This window comes from Phocoena sinus, chromosome 10, assembly GCF_008692025.1.
Source record: "Phocoena sinus isolate mPhoSin1 chromosome 10, mPhoSin1.pri, whole genome shotgun sequence".
NCBI classification, from domain to species: domain Eukaryota; kingdom Metazoa; phylum Chordata; class Mammalia; order Artiodactyla; family Phocoenidae; genus Phocoena; species Phocoena sinus.
The window spans coordinates 11,556,086-11,577,436 of NC_045772.1; the positions used below are offsets into that span (position 1 = coordinate 11,556,086).

The 21,351-nt window shown below is 52.2% G+C and overlaps 1 protein-coding gene and 1 long non-coding RNA gene across 7 annotated transcripts; one reads left to right on the forward strand and one right to left on the reverse strand.

Moving 5' to 3' along the window:
• The first annotated feature begins 3,660 nt into the window (after positions 1–3,660).
• On the forward strand, positions 3,661–20,485 carry FOXRED2 (FAD dependent oxidoreductase domain containing 2). 3 transcript variants are annotated; one of them, XM_032644570.1, is made up of 9 exons: positions 3,661–3,747; positions 4,381–4,929; positions 6,645–6,896; positions 7,030–7,293; positions 7,651–7,817; positions 10,604–10,769; positions 12,489–12,730; positions 13,918–14,088; positions 16,948–20,485. In XM_032644570.1, exons 2-9 carry the CDS (start codon positions 4,382–4,384, stop codon positions 17,199–17,201), a joined length of 2,064 nt encoding a protein of 687 aa, XP_032500461.1. In that variant the 5' UTR covers positions 3,661–3,747; position 4,381; the 3' UTR covers positions 17,202–20,485. The 3 variants fall into 3 exon arrangements, 2 of the variants coding, with proteins under 2 accessions (XP_032500461.1, XP_032500462.1); XM_032644571.1 differs by having other exon boundaries at positions 3,717–3,886; positions 16,948–19,022; XR_004351664.1 differs by having other exon boundaries at positions 3,723–4,929; positions 16,948–17,666; positions 18,863–19,022.
• Positions 11,865–16,938, reverse strand: LOC116760154. Of its 4 annotated transcripts, XR_004351666.1 has the most exons (6): positions 15,237–16,938; positions 13,282–13,508; positions 12,906–13,030; positions 12,511–12,652; positions 12,196–12,308; positions 11,866–11,921 (listed from the first exon to the last, which is right to left on the reverse strand). It is a non-coding gene; the product is annotated as an uncharacterized LOC116760154 (long non-coding RNA). The 4 variants fall into 4 exon arrangements; XR_004351668.1 differs by having other exon boundaries at positions 11,865–12,308; positions 13,282–13,324; XR_004351667.1 differs by having other exon boundaries at positions 11,865–12,308; positions 12,939–13,030.
• Positions 20,486–21,351: the final 866 nt, after the last annotated feature.

The following is a 21,351-nucleotide window of genomic DNA, read 5'->3' on the forward strand; positions in this document are numbered from 1 at the left end:
CCTTCATCGCGCGCCTATGTTATGATTGACAGCCCTGCTCCGAGTAGCCCTTGGGAGAGGGAGGGTGAGATACAGCAGAGTCTCTCCGGAGTTCATAATCCGGGTTCCGTCCTTTGTTCTTGCGCTTTAGTAGTTTTACATTCCTGTTAGGAGGTGAATGCCCTGAATTTTTTTGTTCTTGAAACCCCTTGAAATTATCCATTCCTGGGGAGTGTTGTCCATTGTGAGGTCCCCGTAGGAAGTCCACTTCCACAAGCACGAGTGCCTGCTGGCTGCGTGCCAGACCCAGCTGCTGCCTTCAGAGACACACATCACTGGTGATACATGAAGCAGGGCAGTCTCTGAAGGCTGAGGTGGGGTGGCTGCAGGTGCGGGAGGCTGTGGTGATCGTAACAGCTCGTAAATTGTTTTCAGGCTTGCCTTGGGCTGGTGACGGGATCTCAAGCTGGCACCCTCAAAGAACTGTGTCATGAACAAATCAGAGCAGAGCTACGGATGTTTAGTACTTGTAAACTTTTTATAAGCGGACAGTGTTCTGTCCAACGTACAGAACACTATGAAGTAATATACCGTGCCACGTGTTATACTGCATGTTCTATAAATATCTCACCGGACCCTGACACAGAACTGTAATGCTGGTGGAAGTCATACCATCATACAGATGAGAAAACTGGCTCAGCTTTTGGGTAACGGTCCTAAAGTTAACAATTTCAGTCAAAATAATTGAGCCTCAGAAAGCAAGCAAAAACTTACTGGACTGTGTTTGTCAGAGTTACTAGGAAAATAGAGCATAAGATGTGCTTCTTGGGGACCTTTCATTGTAGGTGGAGCGTTACAAAATTCACTTTAAAGTAGTGTGACAAGTGTCACGGGGTTTCAAGTTCGGGCTGGTACTCCCCAAGCTGCCTCCTGCAGACCCACGATGCAACCCAGCAGGATTAGCTGGAGCAAGTGGGCAGGTGGAAGTTAATTTCAGTCTCATTCTCTAAAAACATCTTATATCAGCCTCCACATGCCTCATGTCTTTCATCTATCCCCTACTTCCATCTGGTCTTGCTTGGGGCCACCAAGTTGGCTGCTGTAAATAGTCCTGACTCTAAACTTTCAATCGCATCCTGCGGCCTACAGTCCAGGCTCAGCCTAGTCTGAAGGCCCTGCCGTATTTTATCAGTCCTAATTTCCCAATACAAAATACAACCAGCAGCTGTTTTAAGTACTTAATTAATTGCCCACACCCATTCTCATAATCTTCACAACTATTAAGTAGACCTCCCTAACTTCATTTTTGGTCTGTCTGGTTTCAGTGTTTATTCAACAGATTATTAAGGGCCTCCTGTATGTCAGATGCTGATGGAAGCTGTGAGTCACTATAGTGAATAAGATCATTTCTGCTCTAATGGAGCTCTTCTCTGTTGCTGATATAGGCTAGGAAAAAAATAGATAAATGGCATTCCTTAGGGGGTACTTAAGTCTGAGAGCTCAAGGAAGACTTTTCTAGAGAAGTCCCAGTGATGACTTTGAATGAGAAGAAGCTCCAGCCATGCAAAGCTGGAAGATCACAGGGTTTTTCCACACTAGGCACGGCTGCCTTACCAACCAGAACCCTCAGCCCCGTCTCACAGGACTACTTTAACACCCCCTTGAGAGTTTCCTGTACTTGTGCTGTGTTCTACCCATGTAAATCTCATGCAGGATCCACATCCCACCTCTGGAAAGCCAGCCCTGGTCATCCAGTTCACTTGAATGGCAGTTCCGGGTCATCCTGTCATCCTCCATGTTGCCTCCACTTTGGCCACCATTGCTAGGCATGAGCAGTGGGTTTGTGTTTCAGCGTCTTTACACTGGACGGTCGCAGGCCACTTTGTTTACACTGGACGGTCGCAGGCCACTTTGTTTACACTGGACGGTCGCAGGCCACTTTGTTTACACTGGACGGTCGTAGGCCACTTTGTTTACATTACCAATGGTGAAATAAAAATTCACATTTTAAGGCAAGACAAGACAAATTTCAACATAAAACCTTTTCTCTGTCTTTCAACCTCCTGCTCCCCTCTAGTGTGCATTGTGCACCCACATTATGCATTGACCAGATCTCCCCTACGGCAGAAATGCCTGCTCAACCGTAAGATCAGTTTTTCTTCTGGTGCCAGCAAGTCCTTGGAAGAAAACATTCATTTCTCAATCCTGTAAGGGGTCACAGTGACCCTCCACTCGCCCTGTACTGGCAGACATCTTTGGTGAACTTTATGTACAATGCCAACATGCCATTTCCCTTAAAGGCAGTGATGGGGGCAGAACAGACTGGTCAGGTGACCTGGGGAGATAACGGCCTGCACCTAATCAAAGTTCTTAGCTTAAATACTTACTTATGACCGTATTCATGTTGCTAGGTATATTACACATATTCTGCCTATTTTATAAGAGTATTGTTTCTTGCACTACCAAATGTGTGACAGAGCCTCCAATAAAAATAATGATGACTAGGCGACTTGAAACAATGACAAACATACAATTCTATAAGATCAATGATTGTAATAGTCTGACTCTAGATATGGGAAGAAACAACAGGCGGGAACCATTTCCTGAACCATAACAGACTAGTAAGACAGGTGGTCCGGAGGCTTTTGGCTACTGTTAACAGGGCCTAGTCCAGCAGCAGCACATGGCGGGGCCTATCAGTAAATTTTGCCTGGCCTGGGAACGAGCATTCCTAGCACCAGGTGACAAGTCAGTCACAGAATGCCTCCCAAACCTTGGTCGAAATTAAGACTGAAAGGGAAGCAATTGTCAAATAAAGAATGTAACCTACCGCCCAGCTCTACAAGAATCAAGTCATTAGCCACTGCAGTTGCTGACCTACGGTATACCCTGAAGGAACTGAGGATGAGGAGGCGCTTCTTGCTCTAAAGGTGGCAGAACCAGCCTTCAGACATATTTTCAAGAGAAAGTCTTGTGAACCCAGTTTCTTGCGTTTTCCCATACTTAGAGAAGAACTGAAACCATTAACTAAGCTGTTAATTCCTTGTGGACAGCAGCAACCTTCTACCAAGATGTGTGCTTGACTGCACATCCCCTTCATCAAAACCACCGCTTCGTTACAGTCCTCGAGCTTTCTGGAAGAGCTCATAATTTGGAGTATAAATGGGGGGTTTTAATGTCACAATCCACTTCTTAACTGTGTGACCTTAAGCAAATCACCCCTAAATTCCATTTGGCCAGTCAGCTATTTACATTATATTGGAAACAATCCCTGGCCTTCCTCTTCTGGTGGAAGATCCAGTCAGTCCTGTTTCTTAGTAAACAACAGACTGAATCACTGTAGCGAACACACCAGTTAATTTGTTTATGCGTCCTGGCTTCATCAACCTGGTTTCCGGTCCCAAGGTACTGAGTACCCAACTAGTCTTTGGCCACAGTAATGGAGTGGAACAGCTGCGATTATCTCCAAAAGTCGTCTGCTCCCGTGCCTCCCTTACACGTGGAAAGACACAGCTTTAAAGAGCCCCCAGCCACTTGCCAGATTTGATCTTCAGTCGGGCCACCACGCGCCGGCACGCGTCGGCCGGCGGAGCAGCACGTGCGCGGCTCTCGCGAGCGACCCGGAGCCCAGAACCCGACAGCCCAGCCCCTCATGACGCGCGCCGCCACGTGACCCCGCCCCCTGCCATGGGCGGGGCCGCCGCGGTGGCGCGGGCAGGCCGAGCGCGGCCTGACTTGGCTGCGGGCTGTCTACGGAGCGGCTGGGAGGTTCGAGCTCTGTGCTGGGGGGTGGACTGGCGGGCCGGGGAGGCGGAAGCTACGGGCGTGGGCACCGCGCACGCGTGGGGAGCGGCTCCCGTATTCAGCGCGCCCGAAGGAGGGCGGCCTCGCGCTGCTCCGCGGGCAGGTGTGCCGGGGCTTCCCTGTCACGTGACCGAAGAGACCCGGGTGTGGGACGGGGGCCTGCAGACCACACCTCCTTCAGGCTGGAGGCCGGAGTGCGGGGGCGCGGGGGCGTGGCCAAAAAGACGTGACCCTCGAGGGTCTGGCCTTGGGAGGCCCTAGGGGGGTGTTGGGCATCCCTGGAATTAGGGGAAATTGGAGAAAACACCCAGCCTCTTATTACCATGGCAATAAGGAGTCTGGCGCCCTTGGGAACAAAGGTCCTGAGGGAGATGGAGGGGCTCGGGACTCCTGGGGGGAGCCCAGATCCGAGCTTGAAACGATGGAGTCGGGGCAAATGAGTTCAGAGGTCCGTGGGTTCTGGTCCTGGCTGCACCCCAGGTCGCAGTGAGCGCTCCGGCAAGCCCCTGCCTTTCTGGGCCCCCAGTTCCTGGCTCACCTCCGCGGGCGTCGAGGGGCCTTCGTGGTCCGAGGCCTCACCTCTCTGGTCTGCCGTAGGATGGGCCTCTCCGCCGCGGCCCTGCTGTGGGGCCTCCCAGGGCTTCTCCTGACCATCGCCCTGCACCCGGCTCTCTCCCCGTGCCCCGCCCAGGCCTCGGTGCCCGCGCACCGGGACTACTGTGTCCTGGGTGCCGGGCCCGCGGGGCTGCAGATGGCCTACTTCCTGCAGCGGGCCGGCAGGGACTACGCCGTGTTCGAACGCGCCCCGGGACCGGGCAGCTTCTTCACGCGCTACCCGCGGCACCGCAAGCTCATCAGCATCAACAAGCGGTACACAGGCAAGGCCAACGCCGAGTTCAACCTCCGCCATGACTGGAACTCTCTGCTCAGCCACGACCCCCGGCTGCTCTTCAGACACTACTCCAACGCCTACTTCCCCGATGCCGGCGACATGGTGCGCTACCTGGGCGACTTCGCAGACCGGCTGGGGCTCCACGTGCTGTACAACACAACCATTGCCCACGTCACTCTGAACAAGGATCAACGGGCCTGGAATGGCCATTACTTCATCCTGACCGACCAGAAGGGCCAGGCATACCAGTGTAGGTAAGGAACCGGGCTCCAGAGCTCACCTGCTGAAGCCAGTGCCTTCCCTGGAAGAAGGAAACCCATTGGTTGGCCCGTAGATGTGGGAGAAAGGAGGCATTTCTGCCCATCCTTGCTCCCACTGAAATCCAGTGCTAAGAGGTTCAGTTCAGCCATCATTTCCCAAGTGTTTCCTAGAAATGTATGTACTCAGAGATACTTGAAAATTCTGACCATTTCTTTCCTCCAGGATTTTTCAGACTTCAGTATCTTCACATTCACTGAAGGACTCCAGCATTGGGTGTTGAGCATTGTCTGAGCTTATGCACCCACAAGACCCTTTTTGTAGAGCATCTCCTAGAACTTGTGTTCCCCAAAATACATGCTGAGAAGTACTGGCAAGTGTCCAGCAAGTGTTAGACAGGCTCAGTAGGATTTCTGAACTGAATGAGAGGGAGGGCCAATAGGCGGTGCTGCCAGGATTCAGTTTTAGCTCGCTTTGACTTGGGAGAAAGCTTAGCGTAGTCTAGAGAACCCAGATTCAGAGTTATATGTTATACCGCGCTTGTCTAATCCTCACAAGGATCCTCTGAGGGAGGTTCACTGATGCCCATTTTACGGATGAAGAACTGAGGCTCAGAGAAGTTAAGTAACTAGTGCCGTGTCACACGGCTAATAAGGGGTGCACCTGCCACTTGAGCTCACATCTTCCTGACTCCGAAGCCTGTGTTCTTAACGCTGTGCCCGACTGCCTCTCCGTTCCCGGCCGTCAGCCTGGCACCTGGCTCCAGGCAGGTGCTCGATCACGGTTCATTTTCTCATGCCTTTTGCCAGAGGCTCAGCCTTGCTCCTTGCTTGTTACAGCCCAAGGAGAGAAGGGTTGGGTCAATTTGGACCCTCGCATCTTAGGCAGCAGTGCTACAGTGTAGGGGATTCAGATGTGAACAAATGGACAGGCCAAAAAGCAAGGGGCCACAGAGGCTGCCCAGGCCCCTTCTCCAGGCCACCCGGTCCTGTTTTCTAAACTACCTTGTGATCAAACAGTCCTCTGCAGGCCGGCAGGGTCCGGCTCCCAGCCTGTCCACCACGGGATTGTAATCCCCACCAGTGGAAAGAGCAGCACTCTGGAATTAGGCTGACCTGTGGTCAGATTCTGGCTCTGCTGTCTAAGGAGCTATGGAGGTCGTGGGCCCACGTGGAGCCTGCATCTCCTCACCTGTAGAGCAGGCCGAATAACACCAATGCAGAGCTGCTTTGAGCAGTAAGATGAGGTAGAAAGCACTGAGTACAGGGCCTCGTACAGAGTCACCACTCAGCAGACTGCGTCTGCCACGCAAGTACGAGAGGGGGAAGCAGAACGTCTAGTTTCATTTTCATGACTAGGGTGGTACTTGGTGAGGCTGCCATGTTCAAAACTAAGTGAATTAATCCATTTCTCATGGCGTCACCCTCTCCAAAGTCAGAAAGTAGAACTAATTCTCACGTTTGGTATAATCCCAGGAAGGTGTAAAGGAAACTGCACCCACTGGATCACTCAGTGAGAGGCCAGGGTAGGGTCTCAGATGCACTGGGACAGGTCAGGAGGTGGGTGAATAAATGAACAACCTGCTTTCTTTTAGGAGCCAGCAGTCTGGGTGAGGCGGGCGAGCCAGGCGGCAGGTCCAAAGAGGGATTTTTCACGTCGTGGTCTCATAGCTAAGAGGCTAAGCCATCCTCCCTCTGTCCCCCACCTGCAGCGTCCTTCTCGTGGCCACTGGCTTGTCAGTCCCCAACCAGGTTGACTTCCCTGGCTCCGAGTACTTGGATGGTTATGAGTCCATGTCTGTGGATCCCAAGGACTTCGTGGGTCAGAATGTGCTGATCCTGGGCCGGGGGAACTCGGCCTTTGAGACAGCGGAGAACATCTTGGGTGTCACCAACTTCATCCACATGCTGAGCCGCTCCCGGGTCCGGCTCTCCTGGGCCACCCACTACGTCGGCGACCTCAGGTATGCTGGGCAGGTACTGTGTGTGCTGTGCTACCAGCCCCTGACCCCCGCCCGACTAACCGCCCTGGCCCCTGAGGCTTCCTTACCCGGCACAGACGTCTTTCTCTCTCCTGACATTCCCCTTGGGCCCCAGGGCCATCAACAATGGCCTGTTGGACACCTACCAACTGAAGTCCCTGGACGGGCTGCTCGAGTCTGACCTGACGGATCTGGCCATTGTGAAGGACCACGAGGGCAAATTCCACGTCACCCTGAAGTTCTTCCTGGAGGAAGGCAACCGGGGTGCCGACGCCGTCCCCCTCCCCCAGGACGATAACGACAACTTCGCCTTGCGCGTGGCCTACGACCGGGTCATCCGCTGCCTGGGCTGGAACTTCGACTTCTCCATTTTCAGCAAGTGAGTCCGAACAGAGGGGAGGAGCTGGATCTCTCAGCAAAGCCCTCTGGTCAAGGCCCAGGTGGACAAGGAGACGCCAGAGGGCTTGAACAGACCTCCTGTGCCATCAGGTCACACAGGGACCCAGAGCCCGGCCTCCAGTGCGGCTTGAATCCTGGCTCTGTCCCTGACCCACCACGTCTTTAACGTGAACCTCAGTTACTCTGTCTGTTAAATGGACATCATCATACCTGCCTCCTAGGGTCACGGTGTGGTTTAAATTTGAGCAGGAATGTAAGCACTTAGCTCAGTGCCAAGCCTGTAAAAAGTGTTTCATACATAGCAGCGATTTTTATTCACAGCCCTTTCCACTCACAGGTCCCTCCGACTCTCTGCAGGGGGTGAGCTCAGCAAGAAGTACCCCCTGGTGAAAGCCAGCTATGAGTCCAAAGGGAGCCGGGGCCTCTTTGTCCTGGGGACTGCCAGCCACTCCGTGGATTACCGGAAATCTGCTGGGGGCTTCATCCATGGATTCCGATACACAGGTGAGCCCGGCAGAGAGGGCCGCTGTCCCCAGGGTTTGTAAAGAGACGCCTGATTCTCTTAAAGCAGGCTTAACAGCGGTTGATTGTCATAAATTCCCTGTGGGGCAGGCAGCAGTGGGTTTTCGTGGTCTGACGACACATCTAGAGAAGTACCAGTTAAGGTGTAAAAGTAAGTACATCTGGGGGTGGCGTGTTACCCGCATCACCATGATTGGCAAGGACTGCTAACCTGGGGAAGCAGCTGCGTGGTCTCGGGTGAGGCTTCCTAACCTCCCTAAGCCTCTGTTGGCCCTCCCAGATGTCAGAGTTGTAAATGAGGTGACTTCTTCATCCCATAGAGCTGTTGTAAGGACTAAATAAGGTAATATCTGGAGACCGTGGAGCTGTGAAGCATTACGTACACGTAGACTCTTTGGGTACCAACAAATTTCAGTAAAAGTTGCAACTAGATTATATCAGCTCTTTTTCAAAACTCTCAGTACTAAGGGCACCAATTTTCTGCGCTCTGGGTAGCCCATTGGATGGGTGCTTTATTGCATGATGAGTGGTACATGGGCCAGTTAATTTGACCATAAAAACACGATAAGGGGGCTTCCCTCGTGGTGCAGTGGTTGGGAGTCCACCTGCCGATGCAGGGGACGCGGGTTCGTGCCCCGGTCCGGGAAGATCCCACATGCTGCGGAGCGGCTGGGCCCGTGAGCCATGGCCGCTGAGCCTGCGCGTCCGGAGCCTGTGCTCCGCAGCGGGGGAGGCCACAAGTGGGAGGCCCGCGTCCCGCAGAACAAACACTGTAAGGATCCTTCATCCTGACGTTTCTACATGTAATGTGATGCCTCACTTGCCTTAATGCTACGTTTTGCATTTCACTCTCCTTCCAGTTTGACAGGGAAAGATAATCGTGCCTTACTGTTGATTTCCGGGCGATATGTTTTATACCCTTTGCACGTTGTCAGGGAAAGAAACCGAGAATGTTAGCTGTCTGTTTACCAAAATACTTGCAAATGGAACACACACACGTACACAGAATGGGAAGAGTCTGTTTCTCTAGCTGTGTCCCCAGCAAGAAACCCTCCTCACGTTCCCGTGCATGTCACCCTTCCTGCTCCTGCTGTCCTGACAGGTACTGCCCCATCCCTCTTGCTTCCCTCTGTCCTCTCATCTTTCCCCAGCTCACGTTCTTAATTCTCCCAACAGCCCCATAAGAGACATCTTGTTATTTCAACTCCATTTTTCGTAGAAGGAAACTGGGGCACAGAGAAGTTAAGTCACTTACCCAAAGTCACCCAGCCAGTGGATGGCAGAGGTGGCATTTGAATCCACACCTGTCTGACTTTGAGGCTCCCAGCTGACCACTAAGCTTCAGGCAAATGGGAAACAATCCTGGATGGACAGGCCACCAAGAGCTGTGATCACTCCTACTAGCTGGGGACCCCACTAGAGGGAGGGGCAGTGTGGCTGTACACAGTACATCCTGCCCGACCTTGCTCATCATTCAGCTGAAGAAAAGGCCCCCAAGGGAGACAAGTAGAAAACAGCAAGGCAGAGGAAAGCAAGATGAAAGATGGTAACCTCAGAAGGTAGGGCCTGCTGGGAGCCCTGCCCCTCCCCCTCCCGTCTCTCTCCAGTCCATCCCAGCCTCACTTGCCTGACTTGGGACCTCTTGGTCTCTCCTCACTGGTCTTCCTGCCATTGGTCCCTCTGGCTTCCCATCCAGCCACTCCGGTACCCACCAGAACACTGTTCTTTAAACAGGAAAACCTCCAGGGGCTCCCCAGCCAGGTCCTCGGCATGGCATCCAGAGTTTCGTGCAGCCGGAACCAGCTCGCCTGCCCAGCCCGGCCCTCGCCTCCTTTTCAGAATGTGCCAGTTTCTCGAGGTTTTATGTCTTTGCACCGATGCTTCTTTTGTCAGCCCCCCTTCCCACCCTTCCTGAGCTGTGTAATTCCTCGTCCTTTCACAAAACGCAGTGTAACCTTGTTTCCTCCAGAGAACCAGATGTCTGTCTGTCTGTCTGTCTCGTGAGGCTGAACAGCCTTTCCTGTGACCGTTGGTCGACCCAGTCTCCCACCGCGTGAACTGTCTGTGTCCTCGCTGGTGCTGGATTTGGGTGTTGTGTCGGTTCATTTCGAGGAGCAGGCACCTGTGTGTGGTACCCCAGTGTCACCGCTGTGTAAGGGCAGCCCCAGGTACACAGAAAATGTCCCCCTGTTGTTTGAGATAGCTGTTGCTTTTCTATCCCTCCAGAAATACACAGAGCATCTCAAAGTAGAACTTAGTAACAGATGTGGGTTTCGGCTGTGAACAAGAGGGAGCAGTCAGAGGGTTTCCATTTGGGAGTCTCCCATAGACGTGGGGACTGTGGGGTGGGGAGAGATTGCAGTGGAAGGCTCTGGGTCTGGTTTGGACGCGTCACCTGTGAGGTGACAGTGGCAGGACTTCCATATGCAGATGGCCTAAAGCAGAAGTGGGCAGTCTCGGGCCTGGGGACCAAATCCAGCCATGCCCGTTCATTTCGTGGTCCTCTATGACTGCTTTCCCACCAGAGGCAGAATTGAGTCAAGTGAGAGAGACCGTCTGGGCTGCAAAGCCAGAAACACTGCCCACCCAGCCCCTTTCAGAACACACGTGAGGACCCTGCTCTAAAGGCACCTTCTTGGAGCCGCGCAATACAAGCGTGTCCTGAGTGCAGAGCTGGTGGGGCTCTGCGTCCCTCCCCCCGCCCCGCCCCGGAGGTGAAAGAGAACATCTTAAGGGCAGCATGCCATTCCTCCATCTGGCCATTTCAGTGCGTGCCGTCCACCGGCTGCTGGAGCAGCGTCATCACGGTGTCACCTGGCCCTCCACCGAGCACCCCATCACACAGCTGGCCAGTGCCATCATCCGGCGCGTCAACGAGGCTTCTGGGCTCTACCAGATGTTCAGTGTGCTGGCCGACGTGGTCCTGTTGGAGGAGTGAGTAGTCAGCCCTCGCCTTCCCACTGCCCCTCCCCCTCCCACGCCGTCGTGCTCCTCTCTTCCTGTTGCATGTGTGGAAGAGCCCAGAGGTTCTTTCCTAAGATGAAGATGGCTGGTGGGTGGGCAGGGAGGCTGGGGATCCGTCTATTCTGGGGAAACCAGTGACATCAACACCACAGGCTCTGCTGACAGAGAGAGAAGACGTGAGTGTGACTGCAGCTTTGCCACTTTCCACCAGTGTGGTCTGGGGCAAGTTACTTAGCCTCTCTGAGCCTTTCTCATCTGCAGTATAGAGCTAATAATACCTACCTCGCAGGACTGTAGGAAGGAGTAAAGATAACTGGTAGAAAAGCATCTGATACCAAACAGTGAACGGTGAACGACAGTGAGTAGTGAGCAGTGAACGGCAGTGATGACGGACCACCACCTGCGTGGATTTAAGAGCTCCTCGGGCCAGACCATGTCGGCTCCTTGTCAATCAGGTGATGAGTAGCAGATCACAGAGGACGCTCCCTGAGGAAGAAACCACGCAGAGCAGGGAAGGAAGAAGAGCTGGGGGCAGTGAGCAGTGGGGCTGGTTCTGAAAGGACACGGGGCAGGTGAGACGCCGCAGAGGGAACACCTGCTCCAAAGCCAGTGAGCGCAGCAGCACATCGAGTTCAGGGACCTGCAGGAAACAGCGGTGCTCAGAGCAAAACCCCCGTCACCCTCGACTCCTCTCTCATTCATACCCATTCACAGCATCCGTAGGTCCCATCAGCTCTACCTTCAAACTGTGTCTAGAATCTGCCTCTCACTAGCCCCCCCACTGCCGCCTTGGTCTGGTCCATGAGCATCTCTCACCTGCACTGATACAGCAGCCTCTCACCTTTGACCCCATGGTCTGCTCTCAACATGGTGGCCGGAGTGATTCTTTTTTTTTTTTTTGGCTGCTGGTGCGTGCGGGCTTTTTCTAGTTGCGGCGAGTTGGGGCTACTCTTTGTCGCGGAGCACGGGCTCTCAGCTTGCAGGCTTCAGTAGTTGTGGCACGCAGGCTCAGTAGTTGTGGCTCGTGGGCTGTAGAGCGCAGGCTCAGTAGTTGTGGCGCACGGGCTTAGTTGCTCTGTGGCACGTGGAGTCTTCCCGGACCAGGGCTCGAACCCGTGTCCCCTGCATTGGCAGGCGGATTCTTAACCACTGTGTCACCAGGGAAGATCCAGAGTGATTCTTTTAAAACTTGAGTCACTAGAATTCAGTTCTGTTCACTATCTTCCCACGGCCCACAGCTTCCCTTCCCAGCCCAGATGACACCCGACATTCCCATCGTGGCACACACGGCCCTCCTTGACCTGCCCCCGCCGACTTCCCCTCCCCTCCCCCTCGCTCCACTCCAGCCACACTGGCCTTCTTCCTGTCCCTTGAACATGCCAAGGTGTTCACTCACTCCTAGGGCTTCTGCATCACTGGTCTCTCAGCCTGGCTCACCCTCTCCCTAGATACCCACTCAGGTTACTCAGCGTCTTCTGTCTTCTCTCCCCAGTGTAAGTCAGGGCTCCGCTGTAACAGTAATATTCAAGTGAGACGCGCAGGCCTGATCAGTGTCTGTACGCTGTTTGACGGGCGCTTCTAGGCAGGAGAGGCAGGCGCACGCACACACCACACGCACGCACGCCCACGTCTGGCACCTCTGCCGCAGCACTGAGGGTCTTACCCACGCCGTGTTGCCCCTGTCCCCAGGAATGCCACTGCTTTTGAGTACCTGGAGGAGTTCCCCATGCAGGCGCTGGCCCAGCTGGAGACAATCACGGGAAGAAGGGCAAGGCACGGGCTCTTCGTCATCAATATGGAGTACGGCCGGAATTTCTCTGGGCCCGACAAGGACGTCTTCTTCCATGACCGCTCTGTGGGGCACACGGAAGACGCCTGGCTGTCTAACTTCCTCCATCCTGTCATCTACTACTATAGGCACCTCCCCACCGGTGAGCTGGGTCTCCGCTCTCCCCCGAGCGAGGGCACTCCTCGGACCCCAGCGCCATTAAGCTGTCATGCAGCTCCCTCAGCTGACAGAAGGGGGGCCTCTAGGGGCTCTGCCTAGAGCCTAAATGGGCCCAAGAACGATAAATGCTATTCCCAGATTCTGGCCCACACATCGACCTGGGCAGGCCACGTGTGGAGCGGCGTGATCACCTCCAGGCACCACGTCGTCAGAGGGACACTGTTGTTGCTGTCTCCAAAGGAGGCTGACCGTGGAGCGGGGAGCGGGGATCTGGGGACTGACTCTTAGAAGGAACAGGAAAGGGAAGGGGAACTGGTTAGCACAGGATGGGAGTGGGAGAGCTGGGCAGTGTTCCCAGGGCTGTCCCTTCCTCGCTGTGGGACCTTGGACCATTACTTAACCCCGCTGAGCCTCCGCTTGCTCGGGTGTGAAATGGGGGTGGCCATGGTACCCTCCTTGTAGGATGAGGGTTAATGATACAGCACAACGCCAGCATGGTGCCCAGCACGGAGTAGCTACCGAACGATGACCAACCTGGGGAACACGACTCCTGCTTCCAAACTTGAAGGGATGTCCCCTGGAAGAGGATGATCTAAAACTAGAGGTCGTTCCAAAGGGCGGAGGTAGTGTCAACAGGTAGAAATGACAGGAGCGCAGGTTGACGTTCACTCTAAAGGAGCAACGCATCGTGAAAGCCGCCGAGGGTGGGATGGGCCACCTCCCAGAGTCTCCCGATGCAGGGATGGCCATGGCTTGGTGCCCTGTGGCAGGGACACACAGAAGGGCACCCGCCAGGTAGGAAACTGGACTAGAGGGGCCCTAAGACCCCTTGGATGCAGGACCCCGAGTCTCCTCACAGAAAGGCCAGTTTCAAAGCAGCCACAATAGACCTCAGCTCACGTAAGTCTTAGAAGCAAACCAAGTTCAAGTGACTGGTCCTAGTTCTGCCCGCTGACAGTGCAGGGGATGAGTCTAGTCTAGTCCCTCTCCCTCACGTCCACCTTCCAGACATCTGGAAGGACAGCTGAACAGGCTGATGACCATGGCCCGTGCAGAGGTGCGTCAGGAAGGCTGAGCGCGAGGGGCTGGGGGACAGGCACCTGGGATGTGGCCCTGGGAACGGAAGCCCCGCGCTCGGCTCTGACATGGCGCCCTTTCTCCTCCCCACAGAGCAGGAGGTGAGGTTCCGCCCTGCAGGCTGGCCTCTGCCGCGGCCCACGGCCATCCACCACATCGTGGAAGATTTCCTGACGGACTGGACGGCCCCGGTGGGGCACATTCTGCCCCTGAGGCGCTTCCTGGAGAACTGCTTAGACACCGATCTCCGGAGCTTCTATGCAGGTAACTTAAGTTTCCCGAAGGACAAAGGGGCTGAGCTGGAGGGTGAAGAAGACCAGGTAGATCCGTGCCCTGTGGAGCTTTAGGATGTGCGTCTAGAAACCCAGACCCAAGACTTCCATCTCCTCCGACGGGAGGACTCGGTGTTCACAGAAACCCCCTCCCAGTACAGCACACCTGCAAACACTGAATAAAATGTCTTTTTTTAAAAACCGGCAGGAAAATAAGGGAACTCCCCAGAGGCCAAACACCAAGTAAAGCACAAACCCACCGCTGGATGAGAGATACCTGCTGGTTGTCAGTGGCCTAGAGCCCGGGTAACTGACCAGCACTTGGAGCTGGGAAGACGAGGCTGGAGCAGGGTAGGATGTCCGTACAGAGACCTTTAAATAGAGCTGGGATCTCAGTAGGTAAAGTAGAAGGCAGGAAGCACTCCCGAGAAAGAGAGGAGACGCACGCTTTTTGGCTCTGGGTAGAGTGGGGGGAAAATCTCCCCTGAGAATTTCCATCCGCTGGGCCTCACTCATGTGAGTTTGGGGCCAAAGTTCACACTATCGTTGTGGTGCAGAAATCACAGAAGCCAATGTGAGTCTTCGGTGAGGACACATACCTTAAAACTAGGCCTCAAAGAATTCCCCCAGATGAAGTTCCCAGGAACATGAACTCCCAAGCAGAAATCACTTAACAAACACAACAACAAAAAAGAAATCACTTAACACATAAGGATACAAACTACCATGAGGGAGTGTCAGCAGAGGCAACACACTGTAGGATGAAACCTACGAAGACTGTGGGAAATGGAATGGTCAGAGGGAGGATGAAAAGTATGTCCAGAATCTGTAAGTAAATAAAAGAGAGATCACTGAAAATAGAATGAAAGGGTAGGACTACCAGAACTGACTGGGCAGATTTGAGAAAGGTCCAAATAGAACTTCTGGAAATGAAAATACAAATTTGTAATTGGAAACTCAGTGTCAAGGTTAGTAGCACATTAGACAGAGATGAAGGGAAAATTGGTGAACTGGATGGAAGATAGCTCTGACAGTCAAACCCAGAGAGGGACTTGGGGAGAGAGAAGTCTCACGATCCACAGGAAGAACTGACAAAAACAAGACAAATTTTTGTCTTTTTTTTTTAACCCCCTGACTTACCAGGATACCCACTCCTTTCTTCCGTCCAGCGAACATCTGTTGAACAGTGATTGTATTTCACGCACTGTTCATATCAAACCAGGTTAGAGAAGGTCAGTCCTCGGCCTACGGGTCAGAGAGCAAGTGTCCTTCTTTCATCCCTCAGTCTACCTTGGAATAAAAATGTATATGTTAAGGGGGATGGCTTAAAACAATACTTTAAGTTAATAGTCTAAATGCGTGTAGATGCTCAAACAGGGGTAGTTCACAGAGCAGAGCTAAGCAGCTTTGAAGTACTAGCCTTCTGCAGACATAAACTCTGACCATACACTTACACATGAAATTACCCACTATAGATCTGGAGACCTCAGCTGCCAAACCTCTGTCTGTTTCTCGAGGTTTCAGGAGTACACAGAGATGCCAGTGCCTGTTAGGGAGTGTATTCCTACCCTGAGTTATGGCTCCTGCCAACCCATCATCACAGGCCCTGCAGCCTCCTGGCTCCTACTCCCTAGATAGACTCAACAGTACAGGCCACTGAGTGTCACTGCCTTGAACTTGAAGGAATCCTCCCCACAAAGGGCCAGCTGGCAGAGGGGGGGCTTTCCCTCCACCCGGTTAGTGGATGGGCAGCCGCTAGTTCTGGACCCAGATCTGCTGGGCTTCTCCACCCCCGGCCCCTGCAGAAGGGGTGACGTATGTCCTAGGAGGAGGTGCTTGCTGACAGGCCACCTTACTGCCCCTCTCCATCCTCTCCCACATCTGCTGCCGTCCCTGCTCAGAGAGGATGGTCATGGACCATTCTGGCAGGGGCCCTCTGTACTACAAGTCAGAGGTAAAGTAGGAAATAGTTTTCCCGTGGCACCTCACAGCCTCATCACTCGTGTGAGCCTTACAGTGTCCTTTGGTAATGTGCCCATTCACTGAGGCAAGAGACTCAAGATGGTTTTCTGACACTAACTCTATCTTCCCATCCTGTCTCTAAATCCCTTAGAAGATTGAGCCCACCTCTGTTTCATCCTTTCTATTCTTTAAGTCAAAGTTATATAAGTACTTGGCTAAAAGGCTTTTTTACCCACTTCCATTCCCATTCCCCAGAAGGAATGAGTTCTAGCTCTTCCGGTTGTCTCTTAATATTTCTAAATAACACGTATCCACAGCTCTTTCTTCATTGATCAGATTTGACCTACACACCAACTTTCTGCTGTGGCATAGACGAGGGTCCAGCAGTTTTGTCTTTACGTCCCCCACAGTGCTTACAATCGTGCTTACGTACAGTATCTGCAGCTCAGACATCGTTGAGGGGATAAGTCTTTGCAGGGAACTCGGAGCTGAAAGTGGAACTGACCACCAAGTTCCCAGCCCCCCCGGGGTGGCTCCTGGAAGAGAAGGCTGAGGGGCTGCTCCTGGGTGGCCGAGCTCCCACCCCGCTGGCGCCACGCACAGCAGCAGGCGGGCCTCCCACCCCTGGGAGCTGAGCCGTCTCTTTGGTTTGCTTTCCTTTCCTTTGGAGCCTTGTTTTTCCAAAATGTTGAGGCAGCCTCCCAGTCTTGGAACCTCAGGGAGGGATGAGATCCACGGCTACCCAGGTCAGACGTGAGATACCCAGAAAAGTCAGCTCCCAGGCTCAGGGGATGGAGGGAACCGGGTGAGGCCCCTGGGGCATTGGCACCCCCTCCCCTTGCACCTCTCCCCACACCTCTCAGCCCGGTCTCCTCTTGCTTTTGTGCAGAGTCCTGTTTCCTATTCGCCCTAACACGCCAGAAGCTGCCACCCTTTTGCCAGCAGGGATACCTGAGAACACAGGGGCTCGTGGGAACTGAGAGCCTCCGCCAGCACGGCGTGGAGAGCGGGCTTCTGCGGGACTATGCCACTGTGGGCCGGGGGGACAGCGGCCAGCAACCTGGCGACCACAGGCCAGGACAGCACCCTCTGGCTCCAGGGCCTCCGGTCTCACCCTTCGACAGCAACAAAGAGGAGCTCTGATGTCCAGGCTTCTCCCGCCCAGGCCCACAGTCGGCCCTGCCCTTTCCCCACGGTTCAGTGCTCCCACCGACGTGATTGCCAGAGACACCTCAGATCATCGCAGTGACCGCACCAAAGCCACACGGAGGGCACGTAAGGGCTGAAGGGCGGCCACTCGGTGGTCTCCCCTCCTGTTCGGTTCAGAGGTGCCTGGGAAGTGGGGACCAAAGAAAGCATCTTCTGCCAGATGGAAGGGAGCTGCCTTCCACACCGGACTTGTCTGCAAATGAGCTGTCACGGAGCACCAGGCTGGCCTCAGTTCTGTCCCCATCAAGTGCCCAGTGGTTCCTTTTCCTTCCAGTTGTCGACTTAAAAAATATTCACAACCTAAAAGTTGAGAGTTATGTTTTATTCAGCGGGAATTCTTAAGACTTCAAACCCAGGAGGCAGCATGTCAAATAACCCTGAAAGAACTGCTCCGACAAGGTGAGCGGGGAGCCAGGTTATACAGAAGTTTTGCAACCAAGGGCAGGTGGTCTGAACATCAAAAGATTATTGTTAATTAAAGAAAACCAGATATCCCAAGTTTAGGAACTTAGTGCCTTTCTGTGTATGGGAAGATGCAAGAGTCTGGGCTCACTGAAATCTTTCCTTTGATACGCACCTCAGCTGTCTGGGGCCAATATCCTACGTTTTCACATCCTGAGTTTCCTCAGGGCTCACCGTGGGGAGTGGCTGCAGTCTGATGGCTGCTCAAAGGCAGGTGTTCTTTCCTTCCTGAGCTTCCTCAGGGCTCACCAGCTCACATCAGTGGTGGCTGCAATCACTGACGAGTGTGGCATCCTTTGTTTACTGATGCAGCGGGAAATACTGCATTTCTCAGATCCTCCTCTTGGTTGGAAATTTGACCAATATTTGGGAGACATTTCATGACCAAATTTTGTCCCACGGCACTGGGAGGCGCATCCCAGATCGGGTGAACGTTTTTGTTGATGTGTCACTCCAGGTGCTAGTTTCCAGATGAGGCCCTGTTGATAACTAAAGATTCTCTGGACCGTCTGTCTTACTAGTCTGCTATGATCCAGGAAATGTTTTCCCTTTTTGCTCCTTCCCGTACCTAGAATCACACTATTACAATTATTCTATAAGAGTCATAAATGTGATCTGTTTCCTCAAGATGTTTAGCCATCATCAATTTTGTTGGAGGCCTGGTTACACACTGGGTACTGTAAGAGACGACAATCTTATAAAATAGACAGGATATAAGTAATGCAGCTAGTAATATTGACAAAGTCTTAGTGCAGCAGGGAGACACGAAGTACAAACAATTTGGAAACAAAGAACAAATTAAAACAATTATTAGTATAACGAGTTGTAATCCAGTTGCAATAAACCATCAAGTCCACAGGAGGGCCAGCTGGAGAGGCCAAATTTTGGCAGGAACAGGTAGAGAGAAAAAGATAAATGTTTCGTCTTTGTTTACAAAGGTATACCTTATCAACTTGTTGTACATCATAGCATAAGAGAAAAGGGTTTTTTTTGAAAAATAAAGATTAAAGCTAGTATATTTCCCAAAGTCATAAAGTTATAAATCATATTCATCAGTTCCTTCAGTCCCATGTAATTGATTCCTGTTGATCTGGATGAAGTAATCAGGTTTTGAGTTTTGTCATTTGTTACAGAGTTCAGTGGTATTATCTAAAGGCAATCAGAAACTTATATTTGGGGACTTCCCTCCCTGGTGGCGCAGTGGTTAAGAATACGCCTGCCAATGCCGGGGACATGGGTTTGAACCCTGGTCCAGGAAGATCCCACATGCTGCAGAGCAGCTAAGCCCATGCACCACAACTACTGAGCCTGTGCTCTAGAGCCCGCGAGCCACAACTACTGAGCCTACGTGCCACCAACTACTGAAGCCTGTGCACCTAGAGCCCGTGCTCTACAACAAGAGAAGCCACTGCAATGAGAAGCCTGCGCACCGCAACGAAGAGTAGCCCCTGCTCGCCACAACTAGAGAAACCCACGTGCAGCAACGAAGACCCAATGCAGCCAAAAATAAATTAATTTTTAAAAATAAAGAAACTTGTATTTGTTTTTTATGAGTCTTCTTAAAAATCTTCATTTTGTAAAAGCATCAGGACAAAACTTAAAATAGCATGGTTAAAGATCTGAGTACAATGCAGTTGGCAGGAAACTTGGATATTTCTGTGACATAACATTTTAGGATAATAACTAGAATTATGACTGATAACATTATATCAGGGCATATCAGATGTTAGGGATTCCATATAAATTTTGGAATATCTATATTAATGACATTTATCCATACACTGTAACCTAAGGTTCATCTCCAGTCACTTGACAATGTCTCTGAAGTAATTAAACATACCCGATAAACTTAATTAGTTTAACATTCCTCTCTGAGATGTCTCAGGATGTTCCTTCAAAGCATCCCAGAGTCAGCTGTAGGCTAAAAGAGCTTTAGTTGGATTTTAATATTGGGGAAGTTTGTTAAAAATATCAAAAATGTTTTAAAACACAACAGGATCACAGGTCACTGTGACTCAGTACTTACTCATTTAACCAAAGTCACAAAAAGGTTAAAAAAAAATACAGATCACTTAAGCCAGGTAGCCAGTTGTCTAGGTTTATCCAACTAGGTTTTAACCTTTGATGTGGTATTAACACATAAACCAAAGCAGTGGTCACCGTTAACAATTTTAGTGTTTTTCTAGCTATGAGAAGATGCAAGAATTCGGGCTCATGAAAATTTTTCTGAAAATATCCATCTGAAGGCCCGCTCTGCCAGTTTTTCCCAGAGCACAGAGGGCCTCATTCCTGATCTCCAGCCTGAACTGCTTTCAGGGGGTGTTGAAGGTCACCAGCTGCAGTGGCCATGATTTAATCTTTGTAGAGGTAGGTGGCAAGTGCTAGTTTCTAGTCAGCAGGGCCCCTTCATGGTAATAAATTTGACGATGGTTTTGGGGCAGCATTTCATGACCATTTCATCCCACTGTGCTAGGAATGCTCATTCCCAGGTCTGGCGAGATTTTTCTGATAGGCCACTCGATGTGCTATCACGGGACTAGGACTTTACTAGCATCCCAAAGTCTCTGGACCACCTGTCTTCAGAGTCTCTTATGGTCCAGGACAATATTCCCTCTTGTAGCTTCTTCCCATATCTAGAGTTACACTATTTCAATCATTGATCTCATATGGAACTATATATCATCGTTTCTTGTTTTGTTTTGTTTTTTGCGGTACGCGGGCCTGTCACTGCTGTGGCCTCTCCTGTTGCGGAGCACAGGCTCCGGACGCACAGGCTCAGTGGCCATGGTTCACGGGCCCAGCCGCTCCGCGGCATGTGGGATCCTCCCGGACCGGGGCACGAACCCACGTCCCCTGCATCGGCAGGCGGACTCTCAACCACTGCACCACCAGGGAAGCCCTGGTCTGTCTACTCTGATTGTCATCTTTTCATCCTGGTGTGAGTACAGTTTCCTCATTTGAGCATTGTTTTAAGGTGATTTTTAGATCAGGCAACCTCTCTAAAGGTCAGTCCAGTACAGGGGCACTTTGTGAGTGAAAATTAATCCAAGAGTTAATTCCCTTTAGTTACACTGTGAATGAGCTAGTTAAGACTACCTGATAAGGGTCCTTCCATCCAGGTTGGAGATAGTCCTTTAAATTATGTCTTTTCCAGGGCTTCCCTGGTGGCGCAGTGGTTGAGAGTCTGCCTGCCGATGCAGGGGACATGGGTTCATGCCCTGGTCTGGGAGGATTCCGCATGCCGGTCTGGGAGGATTCCGCATGCCGGTCTGGGAGGATTCCGCATGCCGTGGGGCAGCTGGGCCCGTGAGCCATGGCCGCTGGGCCTGCGCGTCCGTCCGGAGCCTGTGCTCCACAATGGGAGAAGCCACAGCAGTGATAAGCCTACATACCGCAAAAAAAAAAAAAAAAAAAATATGTCTTTTCCAATATGCATAATCCCCTGGTTATAGGTCTGGGGCATCTGATCTTCATCCAAAGATAGATTACTGAGATAAGCTTTAGAAACAAACTTAGAGTGTCCTTTAATAATTCTATTACACTTTTTTTTTTTTTTTCCTTTTTTCTTTGCGGTGCGCGGGCCTCTCACCGCTGTGGCCTCTCCCGTTGCGGAGCACAGGCT

Coding starts and splice junctions, on each gene's coding strand:
- FOXRED2 (XM_032644570.1), top strand. CDS start 4,382: ATGGGCCTCTCCGCCGCGGCCCTGCTGTGGGGCCTCCCAGGGCTTCTC. Junction 6,897..7,029: donor CACTACGTCGGCGACCTCAG/GTATGCTGGGCA, acceptor CTTGGGCCCCAG/GGCCATCAACAATGGCCTGT. Junction 10,770..12,488: donor GACGTGGTCCTGTTGGAGGA/GTGAGTAGTCAG, acceptor CCCTGTCCCCAG/GAATGCCACTGCTTTTGAGT.